Here is a 23,802-nt window from a genome sequence, read left to right as displayed (position 1 = left end):
AGCAATAGATGATGGATGATAGATAGGGAGGCAGGGAAAGAAATAGCGATGTGACAACATGTTAAGGTTGGTGGATTGACCTATCGGGGGAGGGGGGTCAGGGTATGATGGAATTCTTTGTATGGGGTTAGTATTGTTTTTGCAACTGTTCCTATAACTTTGAATTTATTTCAAAATAAAATTTAAAAAAAAGTGATAGTCTAACCACTAATAAATATTTTCAAAATATTATTGCTCATTCCATGTATAGAACACACAAATAGTTCTCCTTCTGATCTAGCTGTCTATGCTTCCATTAGAAATTAAAGAAAACTGAATTATCCATCACAAAATAACCACAGGTAAGAATTCAGATTTAGAGTCAATTTATATTTATTTGGCTCCTAGTGTGTTCCAAGTATTTCTTTTTGGCCTTGAGTACCTGGCCTGTGCTCTTACTTGTGCATAACACCATCACATTTTTTTCCGTTAAATGCTGTATATAAGGAACATACTCAGTAAAATATTTGCCATGCTTAGGTCAAACTTTAAGGCCTGGCTTAAATCACCACCAAGAACAGGTGGGTATTTGCTTGGTGTCCCAATCTCAGTTTGGGGTCTACTTGAAGAGATAAAGCAATAATTACATCTTTTGACTCTGGCAACTCCTACCAGGAACTAGATAAAAGAATTCCTAAAATATTGTTCAAGTGTACCTCATTCTCAATCCACCTTGGTTTGGGTTCCCATCATATCTTAGATGACACCAACACACCTTTAGTTGGTCTCTTCTCCGATCTTTTTCAGTCCATTCCTCTCAATGCTGCTTCAATGGTTCTTCTATAAAGCCAACATGATGCTATTACACCTTTCATAAAATCCCACAATAGAGAGTCTTGCACCAATCAAGATGGTAGTGTGAGATGCTTCAGGGCTCCGCCCGCCACAGAGGCTTTGAACAATCAGCAAGAACTGGCATAAACATGTTTCTTAAAGCTCCAGGAAACAGTTAAAAGTCTTCAATAGCAAGGTGAGCAATGAGTCAAGAAAAAGTCTACTTAAAAGCGGTGGGATCTCATGGTGTCCTGGCTGGACCCTCCTGCATTCCTCTCCAACTTGGTGGGGAGCATGAAGGCAGCAGAATGACATATTTAAAGTGCTAAAAGCATAAAATTGCCTACTGAAAATTCTATATGTGGCTAAACTGTCTTTCAAAAATGAAGGAAAGATTAAGACATTTGCAGATAAACAAAAACTGAGAGAGCTCATCATCACTAGACCAGCTCTACAAGAGATGTACCACTGAAATTGAGTTACCATCTAAGCAAAGGAGAGTGTTATAAAGTTTGGGTGTTAAATTTAAGTCTCACCCCCCCCCCCACTAACTACAAAGAAAATATCAGAGAATATTCAAACTCATAGAACAGAAATTAAGAGTACAGACTGCCAGGGGTGAGGGGAGTGGGGAGGTAATGCACAATGGGTTTGTGTTTCTGTTTTAATGATGGAAAGTGTGGAGAATACTGCAACAGTGTAAATACGAGTAATTCCACTGAATGGTATGCCTGGGAGTGGCTGAGATGGGAGAGTTTATGTTGTATATATGCTCCCACAATTAAAAAAAGAATGATCAACTAAAGAGACAATAACAATTAAATGCAATACATGACCCTGGATGGCATCTGTTCTAGTTTGCTAATGCTGCTGGGATGCAAAACACCAGAGATGGATTGGCTTTTATAAAAGGGGATTTATTTGGTTACACAGTTACAGTCTTAAGGCCATAAAGTGTCCAAGGTAACACATCCGCAATCAGGTACCTTCACTGGAGGATGGCCAATGGCGTCTGGAAAACCTCTGTCAGCTGGGAAGGCATGTGGCTGGCATCTGCTCCAAAGTTCTGGTTTCAAAATGGCTTTCTCCCAGGATGTTCCTCTTTAGGCTTCAGCTTCTGTCCAAAATGTCACTCTCAGTTGCTCTTGGGGCGTTTGTCCTCTCTTAGCTTCTCCAGAGCAAAAGTCTGCTTTCAAAGGCTGTCTCCAAAATGTCTCTGTAAGCTGAAGCTCCTCTCTCAGTTCCAGTGCATTCTTCAAGGTGTCCCTCTTAGCTGTAGCTCCTCTTCAAACATCACTCACAGCTGCACTGAGTTCCATCTGTTATGTCAGCTCATTTATATAGCTCCACTGATCAACTTAAACCCACCCTGAATGGGTGGAGCAACACCTCCATGGAAATTATCCAATTAGAGTCATCACCCACAGCTGAGTGGGGCGCATTCCAAAGAAACACTCAAAGAATTACAATCTAATCAACACTGATAACGTCTGCCCACACAAGATTACATCAAAGACAATGGCGTTTGGGGGACACAATATATTCAAACTGGCACAGCATCTAATAATGGAGGAGAAAAGAACCAAAACGACATTTTGGGTATATATGAAAAAACTGGAATATAGACAGAAAACTTTATATCAGCGTTAAATTTCATGAATTGATAACTGTTTAAAGTGGTTAAATAATATCCCATTCTTAGGAAATGTACATGGAAGTAAGTGTTCAAGGAGCATGACGTATACAACCTACAATCAAGTGTTCAGAAAATGAATTGATAAGTGGATAGACAGAGAGACAGACAGAAGATAGATGGATTGATAGACTGATGGATAGAATTATAAGGCAAAGGTGGCAAAATGTCAAAATTGGTATATCTGGGTATTGGGGTGGGGAAAGGGTCTGTTAGAATTCTCTCTATGGGCTTTGTATTTTTTTTTGTAACTTTCTGTAGGTTGGAAAATATTTAAAAATAAAAAAGTTGAAAAAAAAAAAATCCTGCAACAGCCTCCCATCATTAGCATGATAAAATCTCAACCTGCTCATGGTATTTAAGGCTTATTATGGTCTCCCTTCCTGTTAGCCTCACCTCCTGTTACTCATTCACACATACTTTAGGCAACACTGGCATCTCCCAAACACGCCAGATTATTGCATGCCTCTAGGCCCTTGTACTTGCTATACTTGCTGCTTGGAATAGTCTCTCCTCTTTAATTCATCATTAAAAATTCATCTTCAAGACTCAGCTCAAACTATCTCTTTCGTGAAAATCTCTGATTACCACTCCTCCTAGGTGTTCCTACTGCACATGATACATATTGCTATAATTACTATATTGCATGAAAATTATTTGTTTACATGTCTCTTCCTCCAGTAGATAATGGGCTCCTTAAAGCAGTGATTGCATATTTATCCTGCTTGCACTTTAAGATCTAGAAGGAGCAGATTCTTACTCAATTGAGTCTCTAATGCTTAGGGCAATGTTTTACCCATAAAATGTGCTCAATAACTATTTGAAAACTTTAAGAATTTCAGTGATATCAAGATAATTTCCCACACATAGATCTTGATGGTTTTGGCAACTGGAAGTAATTACATCACTCAAAGATTAACAGATACCTACATCTACATTTTTTCACCAAATTCAATGTTATTAGTGGAAAGGATGAGACCAGATTCACAATTCTTCTGTAGAAGATGGTATGGCATAATTAAGGGACTATGATATGGCAATTTTGGTTGGAATCAGTTCTTTATTTCCTAGTTGAGGGACCTGAGGCAAGTTATTTGATTTCTTTAAGCCTCATTTCATCTGCTAAATGGGGACAGTTTATGTCATTTAAGGTTGATGTATTTGGAAAAAAAAGATCATGTATGGATAGCATGTAGCATTGTTCCTGATACACAGTAGATGTTCAGTAAAAGGCAGTTTTTTTGGTATTATTATTATTATTTTTTTTTTTCCAGTGTTTGAGGGAACTTCAATGAAAGGACAAAAAAAATGTGGTACAAGAACAATGCAGAAGGGTTCTGTTCCAGACAGTTTTGCCTTATAAATGTAGAATGAAGTCACGGAATCAGGCATCATTCCAACCCCTTCACTTTACAAGAATCTGAAGTCCAGAAATTAAATGTCTTGCTCAAGGTCACACTATCGGAAGCAAAGCTGCAGTTAGAATCCTGGTGTCTAACTGCCAGAACATTTCCTTCCAGTACATTACCATTAGAAGGTTTGAAAAAAGAAGAGGAAAGTCTGAAGGGACACTTTTCCATAAATTAAATGAATTTAAAAAGCTCTATGGGCTTTCAAACCTGCAGGGAATCCTAATACTGCTTAGCTCCAAGCTGAAGTAGAGGGCACTTCTGGTACTAATTAGTGAAGACCCCATCCCAATGGAGAGCAGAAACTCTGTTATTTCTATAAAAGTTGGATAGAGTAAATCTGTGAATAGGATGGAAAAGGCCATGACTCAAAACTACTTAGCTGGGACATCAAGGGAGAGAGCCCCTTAGCTCTCTGATCATGTTCATCAACGTCATGTGAAAACAAAACAAAACAAAACAAACAAGTGATTTAAGATGCCCTTAAACCATTATATACAGGTAATTTTTTATACAGCTTTGAAGTTAAACAGATGTAAGGATCAGAACTCTTACTTGACTGTCACCTCCTTCTCAAGCTTACACTTTGATATTTCTGAAATCTGTACATTCTAGGGAAGGTACTAACCTGAAATTATGCTGAGAGATTTGAAGTTCAGGAAAATGGTCTGATACAACTTTAGAGCAATCATTTTAAAAATGAAGAATCTGAGGCCTGCAGTGATGAACTGACTTGCTTAATAATATATAGCTGATAATCATCAGAGCTAGGCTTAGAGGACAAGAGAATAAAGAAGGAAGAATCTCTGATAATGAATTATACTATCCTAAGCAAATAGGCTCAACTCAGTGTATTAATGCAAAGTTAAGTGATTTGCTGTTTAAATGACCTGATACAAGTTGAGATTTCTTCAGTTTTGTCCCTAATACAGAATGTTTTACATATATATATATCTTATACATAAAAAGGCTGAATAATGTGATTGCAAGGATCCACTCCTCTCCCAGAGTTACTCCTGCCATCCTTATCAGTTGCCTAAAGTTCCTTTTAATTAATTGAAAGGGAAACAAACATATGTTCAACAATTAGAAGCCCAAAGAGCAACTTTTGGGATAAGTGATGATTCATGTTCAACCCCTACTTAGCTGTAACAGACTGAAGTTGACATTTTTCAGAAAGCACCAGATAGATCGGAAGTTGGGGAAGAAGAGAATGGAAAAGAAAAGGCTCCAGTAGAAGGGGTGGTCTGGGTGGGAAAGCACCTCACCCAACATTTTAGTCTGAGGATCACCTCCAGATACAAAGGGCCTCAGACAGCCAAAGCCTGTGAGAAATAGTACCTCCAATACTGCTTTAGTATCCGACATAAAAAAGTTGTTCACCTGGGCTTTTCCTGAAGGTTCCATCTAGCAATGAGAAGTAGTTAGAAGGATCTCAGAGAAGTTGCTTCTTATCAGACAGGATGGATATGCAGTCTGTTCCCTGACACATTTCATCTACTGTTACCCATAGAATGGCTCTTATGTTTGTTCCCTTCCTCCCTCCCTTCCTTTTCATACTCTAGAATCCTGAACCAAATATGGCAAAATGGGAAGCACAGATACACATACAAAAGAAAACACAAGGTGGGTGGTTTGGTGGGGTTGAGGATGGTAAGGGAGACATTTAGTGTTTATCATGAGACAAGCTTTGTGCTATGTATTTCCATACCGTATTTGATAAAGACAGATCAATCTAAGAAAAACCTAACTAGAGTGTAAACTCCTTGAAGGTATGGACTGTACATTATATTATTTATGAGTTCTGTTCTTTTCCCCTTCCCCCACTGCTAAGCAAGTTGCTGAAGACAGAAGACTTTCCAGTACCTCTTTATCTTGATTCCCCTCACTAAACTCTTTCCCCCGATAGCATATCATCTTCTAAAACATTATCGAATGTGTTCATTGGTTATGTTTATTATTTATTGTTTATTACCTCTGCTAAAATGTAAGCCCCACAAAGATAGGAATTTTTATCTGTTTGGGTCACTGTTATGTTATCCCCAGGGCCCAGAACAGGGCCTAGAACATAGTAAGTGCTCAAAAAATATTTGAGCCAACTACATATGTTGGTTGTATGAAAGGAATGTAACTAAAAGATGGTGGGAACAATGTCAAGTAACACTGGAACTCTACCAGACATTCAAGAGTTCCCAGTTTGGTAGAACTCAACTGCAGAAACTCAAGAGCTGTGCTATCCAATATGGTCATCATTAGTCATAGGTGGCTATTTAAATTTAAATTAATTAAAAAAGATTTTAAAAATTCAGTTCCTTTGTGACACTTCAAGTGCTCAGTGACCACATATAGCTGTTTGACTATCATATCAGGCAGTACAGATATGGAATATTTCCATCACCAGAGAAAGTTGTATTGGACAGGGCTGCTCTTGAGGCTTCAAAGACAGAGCTGCCAAACTCTCAACCTTGGGCAGGACTAGCAGGGTAGTTAGGTGAAAAATCCTGAGAAGTGTAGACTGGCATCTCTGCAATTTTCCTTTTCCCTCTTGCCTTGGGAAAGAAGAACAGGAATGTGCCGAAGAGCAGAAAGTGAAGTGTTGCCAAAGGATACAGAACCTGCTACATGGTCAAGTAGCTTCTCTGATGCCAAAATTGCAGGGAACATACATCCTCTGAGTTCCTTCCAAGTGAAATCAGTGAACATTGCACATAGCCAGACAAGAGGAAATGTGAAAATTTTTATTTTTTAAAGCCCTGTATAGAAGACAGAATCAGAGCTGGACTGAGACGTGCGGGCTCTCTAGGCATCCCTTTAACTGACATGCTTCAACCGTTGGTCCAACATTTATTTGGAGGAAAGTTCAACCAGCATGTGAGAGAAGGAAAAAAGATGGAAGCTGGCTCAGACCCTGGTCTCTCCTCTGTTGCATCCCAAAGAACTCAGCTGTGCAGCAAGCAAAATAAAATCCTTCCAGTTACTAGGTTTCATCTTAGGAGGCTTATGGGGTAGCTGCTAAGAACCTGGGTTTCAGCTCCAAGGTCACAGTTTCAGTTGTTAGATGTTGAGCAAGTTTCCTAACTTTTCCGCCCTCAACTTTCTTATTTACAAAACAGGGATAAATAGTAATACCTACCCCATAGTGTTTATGAAATAATGTATTTAATTCATACTTTTGCATGAAGAGGCTATAAAAATAGTAATTTCAATTCCTCAAGCATGCTTTTGGGGAGAAGGTCAGAGGTGTGGGGAAAGAGGGATGGGCACATCTAATTTCTCTCTCAAAGTAATTGGCCAAAGTATTCCTCTAACCCTACATCTACACTGAGATGTTGTGGTAAATGACATTTTCTCTATTTTGGTCATCTATTCTGATAGATTAGTTCCTAACCATTATTTTTTTTAAAATATTCTTTCTTACAAATTATCCAGAGGCAACTGCTCAGCTGGCTTGACCTTCAGTTCAGCTCCCAACAGTATTCTACAATAAAGAGCTTCTTGTCTTCATATTCCATGTATTATGCCTCTGCAGAGAGGCCCATATCATCAGGTAATTTAAAAATCAATGCCCTTCTCAGTGCCGATAAAAGACTGAGTTTTCCTTTGCTTGTCCTGACCCTTTTAGTCAGGTAGATTTCTTTTTTTCTATTGGTTTTATAGTTTATTTCACTACTTTGATGGTTGCCCACTAGTAACAGATGGGGGTTTTCATACGATCATGTCTTCAGTCTAGTGCGGGAGTGGAAATTTGTGGCATGTTGACTGCAAATTCCTTTCTCTGCCTCAACAGACATTACTAATCTACCACAATACTCTTTCCCTTGAGCTCAGGCATAGCCTCAGAATCAATCTCAACACACTATTCCAAGAAGCAAGTACCAGTTGATTACAACTGACTCTCAAGATCAAAACTATTTTCTGTCCCTGCTCTAGAGATAATAAAATCTCAAATATACTACCAATTTGAAAGAAACCAATAAGACCATGGGGTTAGAGAACTCCAAATTTTATGTCTGTCTCAGGCACTGAATGCAGTTTCCATGGATTAGAGGAGTAGATTCTTTCTGGCTTACTGAAGTCCTTCAGGGGTCTATGATCCCTAATAGATGTTCGCTTTGCATTGCCTGTATCCAGGAAACAAAATAAACATTTCTATCAACTCTAGGATAGCTGTCCAACAATTAGGACAATAAAGAAATGATTTATTGAAACTAGATGGAGAATTTTCCACACAACAATAGTGCAGACGTGAGTTAACCCTGAGATCCTACTTTAATGGATCTTTAGTGTTTCTTTGGTTGAAGACGCTTTTATAGCAGGTGGTCACTGTTGTGTATAAGTTTCATAAATCCTGTAGACAGTAAACAACATCTGAGATTTGCATGGGGAATCTGGATAATATCTATTAAGAACATCCCAAACATTATTTATTATTAACAATATCTCTGGGTAAAATGTTAATCCACTCTATTTCTAGCAGCTGTAGGGTCTAATGTCAGCCAGGTTGATTAAGAATCTATTTCCTCTAAGGTAGAGAGATTAAATACCAGGATATCTTATTATTATTCTGATCTTATGCCAGACAAGTTTTAAATGTATCTATGGATTTTACAACCCATGCCACTTTTCATGAGAGATACTGTGATATAGAATGTCAGGGAAAAATTTACTAGAAATTAAATGGCTTAAAAATGTATATGTATGAATATGTACAAATAAACTGAAATCCATTAATCTATGATAAAGATTTTTTTTTAGTTAATTTTTTTAATTAAATTCAGTTTTATTGAAATACATTCACACACCATACAATCATCCATGATATACAATCCACTGTCCACAGTATGATAACATAGTTATGTGTTCATCACCACAATCTATCTCTGAACATTTTCCTTACATCAGAAAGAACCAGAACAAGAATAAAAAATAAAAGTGAAAAAAGAACACCCAAATCATCCCCCTATCCCACCCCATTTGTCCTTTAGTTTTTATCCCCATTCCTCCACTCATCCATGCACTAGATAAAGGGGGTGATCCACAAGGTCTTCACAATCACACTGTCACCCCTTGTAATCTACATTATTATATAATTGTCTTCAGGAGTCCAGACTGCTGGGTTGGAGTTTGGTAGTTTCAGGTATTTACTTCTAGCTATTCCAATACATTAAAGCCAAAGAGGTGTTATATGATAAAGATTTTTAAACGGATTCAAATTTGGCCCAGAGCACAAGATGATTATAGTAAGAATGAAGTAAACAGTTCTTGAGTAACTAATATGTGCTATGCTTTGTGGATACAGTTTATTACTACTATTACTATTAATAGTAGAACTGGGTTAAACATTTTACAGTTATTATCCCATTTATTCCTTACTATCAACCTATGAATTAGGTACTATTTTTATTTCAGTTTTCCATTTTTCAAATGAGGAACTTTAAACCTAGGGCAGTTACATCCTTGTAACCAAGGAGAGGGGAAGCAGATATGTTAATAGGCTTAAATAAAATTCTTTATATTCATTTAATACCTATTTCCTGAGCAAATTCTACAAATCACACAGCACACTTGGAGCTGTTAAGTGCTATGGAAATCCAGAGTGGGGGAGTGCAGTGGAGGGAGGGATTTGGGGAAAGTATTTTGGTAAGGGATCATCTCAGTAGGGTTTTGAAGATGGTGTTTGTCAAGTGTGAGGAGGGAAGGGTTGTGCATGAATCTTCCTGAGATAATGAAGAGTATATGCTAAAGCAGAGAGGCCCGTGACAGCACAGTGGGTTGGGTCAGTTCAGTTGAATTGTAGGGTGAATGGAAGGTTCATTGAGTGGGTGACGGCTCTAGAGATAGGCTGAGTTCAGAATGCAAAGGGTCTTGAGTCCAATCAAAGGAACACAGACTTGATCTGTAGATCAGTGTTCTTGAACTGGGTCCTATGAAGAAGCCCTTGATATTCTGAGGATTAGCTCCAGAAATGCCTTGGAGCTGCCTTAGTGGATGAAAGTGAGGCAGAGGGATGGAGGCTCTCTAGGCCAGTGGTTCTCACAGAGGTCGCTGAAGCAATGCATCAGCATTTCCTGGGTAGTCCTCTGAAATGCAAATTCTCTGGCCCCATCCAGAGTACTTGAATTAGAAACTCTGTGTTTTACCAAGCCCCCTGGGTGATTTTGATGCATGGTACAACTTGAGAACAACTGGTCTCAGTCTTCCACCCGTTTCAACACAGTAAATCCGTATCTCGTCTGTTTTATATATTGCAGTTGTACATGAGATTTCAGCTGAGAAGAGGTCAGGGGCTTTAAAAAGAAAATTGATGCTAAGGCAACTGGCAGATAGGGACACTATAATGGCTATATATTGCATTTGGAAAGGCAAAGGATAGTGAGGCAAGATAATTCTTAATGCTGAGCTTCCATGGGCCGAATGACCGTGTCTCCTGAACAGCTGAGAGGATCATCATTCGAATCAACTAGCACCATTTAACTTTTAAATATTTTTCCTTTTCTCTCTTGGTTTTTTTCCTTTTTCTTTTTAATTGGTCATATATTTTGAACTAGCCAGAAAATAATTTAAAAAGATATAAGGAAATAAGAGAACGGAGCGCCCTTAAGAAATCCATGTTACTCAAGATACTAGTAGATAAATCTATCAGTCCTGTCAAAGAGTATTTTTTGTGGTGTATCTTGCTCTTCAAGGGAAGGATTTTCAAGTCTGACAGATGTTTGGAACCAAGAACACCTGTGGTAAGAAGAAATGAGGTGAGGTGATTCATGCTAAGTGCATTTTTTTCAAGTCATCTGGATTCCAAGGACAAAATTTGGCAGAGGGGACGAAGTGATTGTGGTAACAATGCGTGAACCGTGTGAGGAGAATGTACGTGAGACACAGAGACTAAAGGGAAGAAGGCATTTTTTTTTGAAACTATGAGAGAGTATAAAGGGGAATCTAATGTCTACAAATTTTAAAACCATGTTTTGAAAGGGTGTTACATGGACAACCCTCCTTGGAATCACCTGGGATTTTGGTTTCAAATACTGTTTCCTTGGCCCCACCCGAGTTATACACATGAGGATATTTAGGGGAGTCTGCTTCTCATAACACTCTCCAGGTGATTCTCAGCCACGCTGACGTTTGATAACTACGTGCTTGTTTTGAATGTTTCTGTAAAATAAGTGGCGAGGAGTTCTAAGCAAATCTCAGAGGAACTTAATCGACATCTTTGAAACCTTCACTTGGCATTTGATGGGCTGTCTACAAGCTGTGGACAGTGGTTCTCTGAAAGGGATTTCTTTATCATAATGGATTATCCAGCTAAGTGTTTGTTTTTCTGTTGTTTCCTATTCATGTTCAAGACCACACTTTCCCAGTGAGCCTGGCGTTGAGCAATTCTAAAGTCAATGTAATCAATGTAGGAACTGATAGGTCAATTCTATTCAATAAAATTTTTCCCCCCAATGGTACCTTCTTCCATGAACTCTAGATAAATTTTAAGTCACTGCTTCTTTCTCTCCATGTTGAAACAATATGGGGGGATCAAATAGCAAACTGTAAGATAAAAATGTTTATTATGCACTTTCTTCAATAAATGAAACCCCTCTAGCCTTGTGGAATTTGGATACAATGAGGCAGTTATCTATTTATCTATAACTTTATATATTCCACATGGTCAAAAATTGCAGTAATACCCTTTTCATGAAACTTTCTCCATCTATTCCCACCCATCCTTTTCTGTACCTTCTCAGAACTTATTCACTAGTATCCAACTGAGAATTATTTATTATAATAGTTCAAATGAGATTCTAAGTTTCTTGAGGAAAGTTATACTTCTTTTCATATTACCCATGATACCTGAAATAGGCATTCAAAAAATACTGGTGATGGATTGATTTGAAAAGTTACATTATGAGTTCTATTCTTAAGTCTTCCATCTTTAAATCTTCACTGAAAGTTTAAACACATATATATAATTAATTACCTGTATAAGTATATATAATTAAATTAATTTTATTGCATCAAATTAATTAAATTTCATTAAATTGAATTTCTATATAAATATCTATGTGGTCTCACACATACATACAACACACTATAATGCTATCTCATAGAAACTGTTTCCTTTACTCCTTTCCTTCAATCCTATTTAGATTAATTCTTTATTCAGTATTGAGCTACACAGGAGAGGGTCAAATATTAGCTTTTTCTCTGTCACCCAGGTTGACTCAGTTCACATCCAGTTTTTGATGGAAAAGGGGAAGAGGAGAAATGGATTCATTACACTTTCATTTAGTGGATAATTAACATACACTGTTACAGTGAAAAGATTGTTATCAAGAATGCCTGCCTCATGCTTTGTCCTCTGTGCTCTTGTAGCCAATCAGAACTTTGTCACAGAACACATGAGTCAATAGTTACCTGTATTCATGGCTATGTTTTAATCTCATTATAAAGCCCTTGACGGTTAAGGCCATCTCTTGTGCATACCCTAACAGTTCCATGCACATAGTAAGCACTCAACAAATGTTACCTTGGAAAACAGTTCACAAAACATCCCTTTAAATAAAGCCATGGTATTCTTTGTCTACTCAAAGTATTTTCAAGACTCCTTACTTCCCTTCTGAGAATATTATAAAATTTATGCTTCATAATATCTGGTACAAATTCTGCTGGCATATACAAATGTGAACCATTTTTTGGAGTTTGATAATTTCTCAAAAGTTATGAGCAGACTAATAAAAGCCTTAGGGCTTTCAGCTACCAACAAATTCTGCTGCTTGCCCTAGAATGTCTGAAAATTGTAAATCCAGATGATTACTTTTGGCACAAAGAATCCAAAAATAAGCACAAGCATCCATAATAAAATTTGGATGAATGACAGGCATCATCTCAGAACACATATTTATTCCCATGCCTTTTTCATGCAGTTTTCTTTTGTGAAGTACTTGCTCATTGATTGATAAATGAGGTAGAGCTCACATTTCTCTGCAATCTGAGATTTAGGTTGACAATTATTAGGCAAAGTAATCTCCATTTTCAACTTCAGGGGCCTACGGTTTGAAAGATATTCTTGACTATGGGTAATGCTGTTTATCTTGCTTCTTCAAAATCTGTCACAGCAAAAAGTGGAATCCCTAGTATTTAAAAACTTAGGTTATTGAGTCTAATATCCTGTTACCACAAGAAAGTACCCACAAATAAATAAGGGAAAAAAAAAAAAAGAGGTTGGTATATATAGAGAACACCATTGCACCTGAGTGGCATTAATCTATTTATTGTTTATAGTGTTTAGTGATTCATTATTTGGAAACAAAATTTGATGACATTTCTAAATATGGTTAGGGAAATTGATTTGTTACATTCTAAACTGCAACAGATGAGACAGAGAAGATCCACTATAATTATAAGGAAAAAATGGAGTTTGACCATTTCTTTCAAACCAGTGTAGCCACAGAGCAGAGAAGGGGAGAAAAAGACAAAAATAAGAATTTAATTTCAATTGTCCCTTAGCTTATCCATACCCACTTGCATTGTGACTAATAGTCTGTTTTTCTCTACCCCAAATAATCTCATTTACAAAAGCTAATTGGTTTTGTCAATTGTAATTTGTTTCCAAAGTGACTCTCTTTCAAATTTCATGTTCTTGGAAAGTGGTTAATAACAGGGAATTCAAAGACAAAACGGAAAGATTGTAAAGGTTAAAAAATAGGTGTGCAGATTTCAGTTGCTCCCTTTAAGATTATGAAAAGCTAAATAGCTTAATATCCACATTTATAGTCCTTAGACCTGGATTTCATTTATTTAAAAATCTATCAAATAAACTTAAAAACAATTTAATCATATTTAAATTACCAAAGTAAAAATCAATGATTTAAAAATCCTGATTCAGCGCTGAAATAAAGATCTCATAAATAGGGTATGTATGTATCCTATGCCCTATTTTATATATACAATCGCATACATTTATTTTTATAGGCTTATTTATGTAAACATGTAATTATGGATCTCTATTTTTTGTAGTGAAATAATGTCCCAAATATGTTGGATTTTGTCAGAAATCAAAGAACAAATTCTGCTTGTTGAATGAAATCTAGTTGGGACAATCTTTTTATTCACATAAAGAAAGCACTCTACTGCAAAATAACATTCTTTGGAAATGATTTTTTAAATTGACTGTGCTTGTGTGACTGGACAATTTCTTATAAAAGTAAATAAACATGATTAATTCTGGTGGTTAACCGGATAGCACACAGAAATATTTTGACTTCATTTTACCATAGTAAATTCATAATTTCTTTCTGGACTAGGAGCTTTTATATCATGACATTACGTGTGTGTGTGCACATGTAATCAGCCATGATTCATATTTTTGAATATCCCATATAGATCATGATTTTGAGCATTTTGACGACAAAATAATTAAAACTAAAACTTCCAATTAAAGTTAAAAGGGCATTTTGTATTCTTGACTCCTAATTTTGGGGTTGAGATATAATGATCTGGTTTGGGGGTTGGAAAAAACACACATAACTTAAGTTTAATCAGTTTTGGACATTGGTATACAATCAAGAATGCATCAATTTTATCTTTTTGGAATAGACAGAATAAGAAAATAATAAAATTAAAAATATAAAGAAGAAGCTGAAGGCATTTAAGTGAACTTACCTGTTTAAAATGGGGTATCGTTGAAGTATTATACAAAAAACACAACTGCACAGACCATAAAACACTTTACGACAAATTTTTATAATTCATTAGGATCATGGACTGTGTGACCTTGTGTAAATCACTTAACTTCTCTGTGTATCTGTCCCTAGATTAAATAATCTAGAATCCTATCCAGGTTTAAAATGTTTAGCCTTCCTTCCAAATTATTACAAAATTAAGAAAGATAATATTTTCAAAGATGTTAACCATTTTCAAGAAATACAAAACAAGACAATGATAAATTAAAAAAAAAAAAGGAAACTACAAGGCTCAGGCTTTCAGTATCTAGACTTAGACTACATGAAATGTTGAGATGAACAGGTGACTTTCTATTAGTTTCTGGAAAAGAAAACAGCATTTTGAGTGCAAACATGTCTATTTTGTTGAATACAATAAAATAATTGTAAACAATAGGAAGCAATAATGAAATTAAAGCTAAGAATGAACACCAATCTTTCTCAAACTCTTTCAAAAAGTCAAAGAGGAGGGAACTCTTTCTAACTCATTCTATGAAGCCAGTATTTCCCTAATACCAAAGACAGATAAAGATATCTTGAGAAAAGAAAATTACAAATATCTGTTATGAATGCAAAAATCCTCAACAAAATAATAGCAAACCAAATCCAATATCACATTAAAAGGACTGTATACCACAACCACATGGGTTTATTATAAGAATGCAAGATGGTTCAATATAAGAAAATTAATTAATGTAATACATCATATTAATAACAACAACAACAAAAAACACGTGGTCATTTTAATTGACACAGACAAGTCATTTGACAAAGTCCAGCACTCTTTCTTATAAGAACAGAAAAGCAGGACTAGAAGGGCACTTCCTCAACATGAAAAACCCACAGCTAGCATCATATTCAATGGTCAAAAACTGAAAGCTTTCTCCCTAAGATCAGGAACAAGACACAGATGCCTGCTTTTACCATTGCTATTAACATTGAACTGGAAGTTCTAAACAGGGTAATTAGGCAAGAAAAAGAAATAAGAAGCATCCAAATTGAAAAGGAAGAAGTAAAACTACTTCTGTTTGCGGAGACATGCTCCAATATATAGAAAATCCAAAGGAGTCCACAAGAAACCTATTAGAGCTAATAAACAAATTCCGCAAAGTTGTAGGGTATATGATTAACAGGCAAAAATCAGTTGTGTTTCTATAGTCCAGCAATGAACAATAGGAAAAGGAAATCAAGAACACAATTCCATTTATACTAACAGCTAGAAAAATAAAATATCTAGGATTAAATTTAACCAAGGATGTAAAAACTTGTACGCTGAAAACTACAAAACATTGTAGAAAAAAATTTAAAGAAGACCTAATTAAATGGCAAGACACTGCATGTTCATGGATTGGAAAAGTTAACATTGTTTACGTTTCATTATTATCCAAAGCGATTTACGGATTCAATGCAATCCTGATCAAAATTCTCGCAGCCTCATTTGCAGAAATGGAAAAGCAATCACCAAATTCATGTGGAATGACAAGGGGTGACATATAGCCAAAATCATTTTGATAAAGAAGAATAAATTTGGAGGACTCACACTCCCAATTTCAAAACTTAAAACAAAGTTACAGTGTGGTTCTGGCATAAGGACAGACATATAGGCCAATGAAATCAAATTGAGAATTCAGAAATAAACCTTCACATCAATAGCCAAGTGATTTTTGAGAAGGGTGTCAAGTCCACTCAATGGGAATAGAACAGTCTCTTCAACAAATGGTGCTGGAAAAACCGATGTCAACATGTAAAAAATAGAAGTTGAATACCCTGCCTCAGACCATATACAAAAATTAATTCAAAATGGATCAAGGACTTAAGTTTAAGAGTTAAAACCATAAAGCTCTTAGAAGAAAATATGGGGGAAAATCTTCAAGACCTTGTATTAGTCAATAGATTTTTTTTTGGATATGACACCAAAAGCTCAAACAACAAAAAACAAAATAGATACATCAGGCTTCATCAAACTTCATAACTTTTGTTCATCAAAGGATATTACCAAGAAAGTGAAAAGACAACCTAAAGAATGGGAGAAAATATTTGGAAATCCCATATCCGACAAGGGCTTAATATCCAGGATATAAAAAGAGCTCCTATGATTCAACTACAAAAAGACAAAAAAAACAAAAAAACAAAAACAAAACACAATTAAATGGGCAATGGATTTGAATAGACATTTCTTCAAATAAAATATACAAATGGCCAATAAGTACATGAAAAGATGCTCAATATCTGTAGCCATTAGGGAAATGCAAACCAAAACTACAATGAGATACCATTTCACACCTGCTAAAATGGCTACTAATAAAGAAACAGAGAATTACAAATGTTGGAGAGGATGTGGAGAAATAGGAACACTCAATCATTGTTGATAGGAATATACAATTGTGCAGTCACTGTGGAAAACAGTTTGGTGGTTCCTCAGAAAGTTAAAAATAGATTTAACTTATGATCCAGCAATTCTACACCTAGGTATTTATCCCAAATAATTGAAAACAGGGACTTGATCAGATATCTGTACACCAATATTCATAGCAGAACTGTTCACAGTAATCAAAAAGTTGAAGCAACCCAAGTAGCCATGAACAGATGAATGGATAAACAAAATGTGGTACAGACATACAATGGAATATTATTCAGCTATAAAAAGGAATGAAGTTCTGATACACACAACAACATGGCTGAACTTTGAAGACATTATGCTGAGTGAAATAAACTAGACACAAAAGGACAAATATTGCATGATTTCACTTATATGAAATATCTAGAATAAGCAAATTGATAGAAACAGAAAGTAGATTAAAGGTTCCTGGGGCTGGGAGAAGAAGGGATTGTGAGAAGGAATGGGAAATGATTGCTTAATGGGTACAGAGCATCTGTTTGGGGTGATAAAATTTTGGTAATGGCTGCTGATGATACGGCACAATATTGTGAGAGTAACTGATATCACCTCATTGTAAACGGATAAGTGGTTAAAGTAAGAAAATTTGTATAGCATATATGTTATTACAATAAAAATTTTAAGAAATGAATGAAGTCAAAGCTAAAAATTGTATAAATCCTTTTTCTCATTCTCAAAAAAAGCAATAACAATAGCTGAAATTCCAATAAAAACAAAGCACACTTGAACTCTGCTTGATTCAAGTGGTCTCTTTTTAGTTCCTTAGTTATAAAAAGGACAATATTTACTATCAAAGAACAAGATAATAGTAATTTAATTAAGTTACTAAACTACAACTTCCTGCTTACTGAATTAGCTTTTTTTTTTAATTCTTTATTTCTATTTCACATATTTATGCTTTATATTCTAAACCAGGAAGAGTGCTGTTATAATAAGTCTCCTGTAATGCAGGGCCGCTTGCAAAGACAAGGAAGAAGTTGGGAAGAGAAGAGAGAGCGTTGAGGAGAGAATCTCCTGAAGTTGGCAGGCTCACCTGTAATTTTTATTACAATGACATTTATTATTTATTAGACAACTATGAGTATCGTAAGTTGGGAATAATGTGTTATTCTTTGTTTTTGCATCTATAGTGTTCAGCATAGTGCATGGCATCCAGTAGATGCTTCAGGTTTATTTATAAGGGGCATGAATAAAAGATCCCCACCTCCTGGGACTCCTTTCTTCCCCTAGGTTTTTGTTAGAAGAATTGTCTGAGTTAAGAAGTCCCTTATTTTAAAACTTCATAGGCTCCCTGAAGTTTTCTTCTTAAACTCATTCACATCTTGGGAAGAATTACTTAGATTTAATAATCTGGAGAAGTGTCTGGATTTCAGTATTCACTGAATGGGAACTTTGACTGAAAGGGAAGGTTGTAAACAGGAGGTAGCGGTGAGGTTGGAAATTTTGGACTGTTGGAGGTAGCATTAAGGGATTGATGGCAAAAAAAAATGCATGAGGGGTTCAAGAAGTGTTTAGAAAGGATCAGAGTGGGTATGTTGTAAAGATTCTATATTCTAAGGGAATGTTTTTACAGCAGCTTTGCCAATGTTAATGTTTGGAGGCTAAGCCGCAAGTTGCACATACCAGCTTCCTCCACATTGCTAACCAGTCCACGTGAGCTGCGCTTCACTGGTTAAAACCTAATCCCTGCTTCCCACTATCGGCAGAGGAAAAGAGAGAAGGAGAAAGGAAGAAAAGAAAAAGGCGACCACGTCCTATGAATTCTTCTTTCCCCCTAGTTCTCTTCATTATTGGTGTGGTCTGCTAATTGTGGAATTCCCCATTTCACAGCACATTTAAAATATATTCCCCGCTATTCCCTCTCTCTCCCGTGACAAGCGTCTTTTTTTTTTTTTTTTTTTATGCCAACTATATAGACAAGCGTCTTTTAGACAACTTGTTCATAGCTCATTATGTTGTGAGGGCTTGGCTGGGACAGCGAAAAAATAATCAACTCTTACCCTATATTCCAAGCTTTGAATACAGACTGCCACAGGTCCTAGCAAATTACCTACCCGCCTTCTTCTGAATATTTATGCCCAAAGGCCAGGATGTCGGACGCCCGTCCACTCCCGTCGCAGACCACCACCGGCACCGGCGGGGTGTCTCGGAGGTACTCCAGGACGATGGAGATCACATTGGGTCCTCCTTCCACGATGAGCGCCACCACTGGGACGCCTTGACCGATTCCTGGATTAGAAAAGGAAAAGAAAAGGAGGAAAAAAAAAAAAGAAAAAAGAAAACACAAAGCCAGCAACCAAAGAAACAAAGAGAAACAAAAAGCACAAACTAAAATTACTGAGCACAGGGGAAATAACAACATATGAAGGGATAAAATACTGGGCAAAAATTAGCAGAAAGTCCCTTAGCAGGATTTTGCCACCAGGGAGTCTATTTGACTTTGCTCCACCACCCCCCCCCACCATCCCCCAACTCCTCGGGGCAGTGGGGCCAATTAAGGCCCTTACTTTACAAGGGGGAGCCTACAGTGAGGCTAGGAGAAAAGAATTGGCTAACAGATAAACCCTTGGGCCAGGAACCAAAAGATAGGAGGACAAATGTGCTCTTCAGCTAGTTTCCTTATGTGAAAAATGGGAAGTTAAAAAATGCCACCAACCTGAAGTTATCACAGTGGAAAGAAAACATCCAAATGGCTCTTTTTATTAAAGACTATCAAAATCAGCTGAGGGCATATTTTAACTTGTTGAATCAACTATCTGTTTCTCACCACAGAGGATCAGCATGATTATCGATTCTTAACAGCCTGATAGTCATAATAAATTACCAAGGAAATATGGCCTCTACCAAGTGGCATTACTGCATCCGTCACTCACTCCTGACCAAGGCAATGGGCACATGATGGGGTTCAGTAAATATTTTTGAATTCAGTTGAATTAAAGGGTTTGATAGGCCTTTCCTAAAGTATTTAAGCTATTGACTTTGAACCATAAGACATTCCTGTTTGGAGATAAAAAAATTGCTCTAATAACAGTGCACTTGCATTTGGTTCAACCTAACAAAATAAAGAGAAGTATTAAAAACAAATGAACTTGAAGACATGACGAGAAAGATACTAAATTCATTTTCAAGTCCATGTCAGCATTGTTCATTGAATAACTTCCTTTTGTTCAATTCAGAATCACATAGTATTTTCTCACCCTAACTCCTCAAAATAGTTAGAGAATCAAGTCAATGACATAAAAATGTAACTGTTTTGTAGGACACAAAAGCAATTAGAAAAGAAATCATCAAAATCCTGTACTACTTTTAAAAAAAAAGAACTAAAAACATCCTTGGTCATCTCAGTTCTCCCTTCTCCACATTTTTTATGGCTTTATCTTATATCAGGAAACTGTTTTTCAGTGAGAAAATATTAGTTTCAAGTTCGGTTTCTTGCTCTATTAATAAATTTATGTGGCCTGTTTTATTTCTAAAGTATAAGTACTTTGGTCTTCTAGGGTTTTATCTCTTCCAGAGTCAGTTTTTTCATGATTTGATTTTTGTTTTAAAGGACTGGTCCAAAATGTGAGTTACCCAAAAAGGGGTGCTATTTTGAGTCTACATTAAAAACAAATTTAAAGAAAATGATAATTGCTGATCAAGGCAAGGTGCTACGATTTCCCTCTGTTCCCCAGAGGGAATTGGGAGAGGGGGAGTGACCTGTGGTCCCACCAGAGTTTTCTGTGGATGGGGTTTTGTGAATGACTCCTTCAAATCCCTGAAGAGGGAAATGAAAAGTTCTTTCTGCTCCCTTTGGACCTGGGAGACCTTAGTGACCCAGACAATAGGTCTTTTTAAAGCTTTGAGTGTCTGTGAAAGAGACACTTTCCCCCATTGCTGCTGATTATGAGGATTTAAGTAAGTTCCTGTCAAAAAGCACTCTGAAGATTAAGGGCTAACTTGATATATTAATACAGCACACTTCTTTTGGTGGAGGATTTGTTGTTTTACAATGCAATTATCAAAAATACTCACCCCTGTATAGATTTGTATTTTAATATGCCTTGGAAAAGATTAATTCTTTTCACTGTTTAAAGTTATTTTTATGATGTATTTCCGAAAGTATTATGCCATTTGACTTTTCTTTCTTCTTTGCATTATCACATGCTCCCATATTGTTGACACATTCTGGGATCTTCCGAGAGAAACCTTTCCCAAATTCTGCCTCTTGAGCACTGATTTTGTGAGTGGGATCTTTACTCCAACTCACAGACCATTTGTGATCCACAAAGTATTCTCATGGAGAAACAAGTCCTAGAAAGGATTTACTAAAATGCTCTAGTGATCTAAGGTTTACAGTTCAGCAGGCAAGATGGCTGGAGACCTTCCCACCCTCTGAGAGAAGACATAGGTACAAAGGATCAATTTCCATAGGCTATTTTGTTTGAGACCAATAAACTGTATCTTTCTTGCAAATATATTTGTCAATATATAAATTGTCATAACCTCTGGAAATACAGATGCATTTTATGAATGAACAGATTCCCTACATTTGGAATGAAACTAATTATCAATTATGATGAAAACAACTATATTAACCCAGAGCTGAATACTAATATATGTATATGTATATCAATACATATGTTTATATAGACGTATATCAAGAATATATGCCAATTAAGATAATAAAAACAAGTATACTAACACTGAGCTGAATATTCATATATAGATAATGAAAACATATATATACATATGTATATATTAAGGCAAGCCTATTGCTGAAAACTGGATGAAGAAATGCATCATCTAATTTTTAAAAAAATATTGAATGTATCTATTCTTCCAAATTCTTTCTCATTTCCTTCAGTGATAATACATGGTCATTTGTTCCATAAACAAAAGCATTTTTGTTAGTTATGAAAGGTAGAGGATAAGGCTATGTCTAAACATTTACACTTTCTGTAAATTAAACTTGTCAAATATAGTATCATTAAGCCTTTCTGTCAAGTCTCTTTCTCTCTCTTTCTCTCTCTCATACACGCACACATACAGCAATCATATGGCTACAGTTTTCTTAAATATCAAGGCATAAGATCATTACTCGTTAAAAACCTAAACACAATTACCACAGACCCCAAACACACATACACATACACATAGACACACAAACATACTGCCTTCGTGTCTGGGAAAAGAAAATGATATAAAATAATTAGCAGTGGTTCTTGGCCTTTTCTGGAGGCTAGAATCTCAGAATACTTTTGTGAATCTGACAAAAGTTAGGGATCCTCTCTCCAGAAAAATAAATGCACATATGGATAAACCCAAAAATGTTTCTATGCAATTTCAAGGGTTTCCCAGATTGCTGAAGCCTCTCCATGAATATCTTGTCAAGGACCCTTATGAAACTCCACCCTAAATTAAGTACATTGATAAATCTGCAAAGAGCATCAGTTTGTGTCATTTTATGCAGTTCACTGAGGCCTGGGAGAGAAGTTACTAAATTGGGTTTTCAAACAAAACTCGATGTCCAGGGGAAATATATCATGTTTTTACTGCCCAGTTACACTGCTGGCTAAACTTTCCAGGGTAAAGCACTGTTTACAGGATATCTCCCCTCCCTTCTCCCATCCCTCTATTCCTCTTTCCTTTCCTTTTCTTTCTTCTTTCTTTGGTTCAAACTCTTTTCCAAAATTACATTTTGGACATAGGATGTTAAAAAATTTAGAGAAATTTACAAATTAGATTCTGTAGGACAGAACTTTACTGGTAAAGAAAAAGCATTTTAAAAATATCAAGAACAGTATGTATTTTTATTAATGACATAAAGAAAACATTTTGGGAATCCATGCATATCCAGCTGGATTCATAGGGCCCACTGCCATTCACTTTGTGCCCATAAAAAAATTTTAAGATAAATTTCTACAGTCTCACAAATTTATACCCTGCTCAGCTAAACCAACTGGCTATTCACATACACACACAAAATTGTTTAGACTTTACATTTAAAAAATATATAATTTCTATTATTCAGGAAAATAATTTCATTTTATCTTGATCTTTTAGGGACTTTTTTTTTGTGAACACCTCTTCTATTGGCTTTGGGGAAAAGTAGCCTAGTTAATTCCTTGGTTGCAATAATTTTTCATTTGCTATCATAACCAAAGACTTGGAGTAGTTTTCAGAGACTGTCATTAAAATGTAATTTTAGAGCAATGTAGAGTTGCTTTAAGTGGGAAGAAGCAAATGTTTTCCACACTCTTTAGCTTTTGCAATGTCAGAACCAGGAGCATTATGGCCTACAAAAATGTGAGTTTGGGTAATGGATTTAATTAGTGAACTCTGAAGGATTCCAGATTGAAGTAGAGCTTTCTAATTACATACTGAACCATACTTAATCATTCTATGTAGAAGGTAATCTCTTGGACTTTTGTCACATTTTGTTCCTACTGCAATTTATCCTGGGTTCCCAGTAAGATAAAACGCGTACAAGTGTCTTAAAGACTGGGTTGGAAGTTGTGAGGGAGGGAGGTGGCAGGAATAGAAGAAAGTCTTAAAATTCCCAACAGCTTTTTGTTTGTTTGATTTATAGCAATTATTTCTGCTGAAATGAAGCCATAACCTATGATCAGTTCAGGCACTCATGAAAACATTTGTTGTATTATAGGGAAATAACTGAATAACCGTGTTTTTGGTCAAACTAAATTAATACTTTAGTTTCATTTCAACATCACCATCCATGATCTAAAGTTCTGATGGGCCCAAGGAGCAATTTATTTGCTGTTGGAAAATGCTCATATT

At 36.1% G+C, this 23,802-nt stretch overlaps 1 protein-coding gene across 5 annotated transcripts in view; it reads right to left on the bottom strand.

Moving 5' to 3' along the window:
- TRPM3 (transient receptor potential cation channel subfamily M member 3) overlaps window positions 1–23,802 on the bottom strand; it is a 596,233-nt gene that overhangs the window by 210,391 nt on the left and 362,040 nt on the right. For all 5 annotated transcript variants that reach the window (XM_037798450.1, XM_037798451.1, XM_037798452.1 and 2 more), the window contains one exon: window positions 19,077–19,251. In XM_037798450.1, coding sequence (XP_037654378.1) covers window positions 19,077–19,251 — 175 coding nt within the window. The remainder of the gene's footprint in view (window positions 1–19,076; window positions 19,252–23,802) is intronic.

The sequence above is a fragment of the Choloepus didactylus genome, chromosome 10 (assembly GCF_015220235.1).
Source record: "Choloepus didactylus isolate mChoDid1 chromosome 10, mChoDid1.pri, whole genome shotgun sequence".
Taxonomy (NCBI): Eukaryota; Metazoa; Chordata; class Mammalia; order Pilosa; family Megalonychidae; genus Choloepus; species Choloepus didactylus.
The sequence above is the reverse complement of the archived record's forward strand: the minus strand, read 5'-3'. Positions and strand labels throughout refer to the sequence as shown.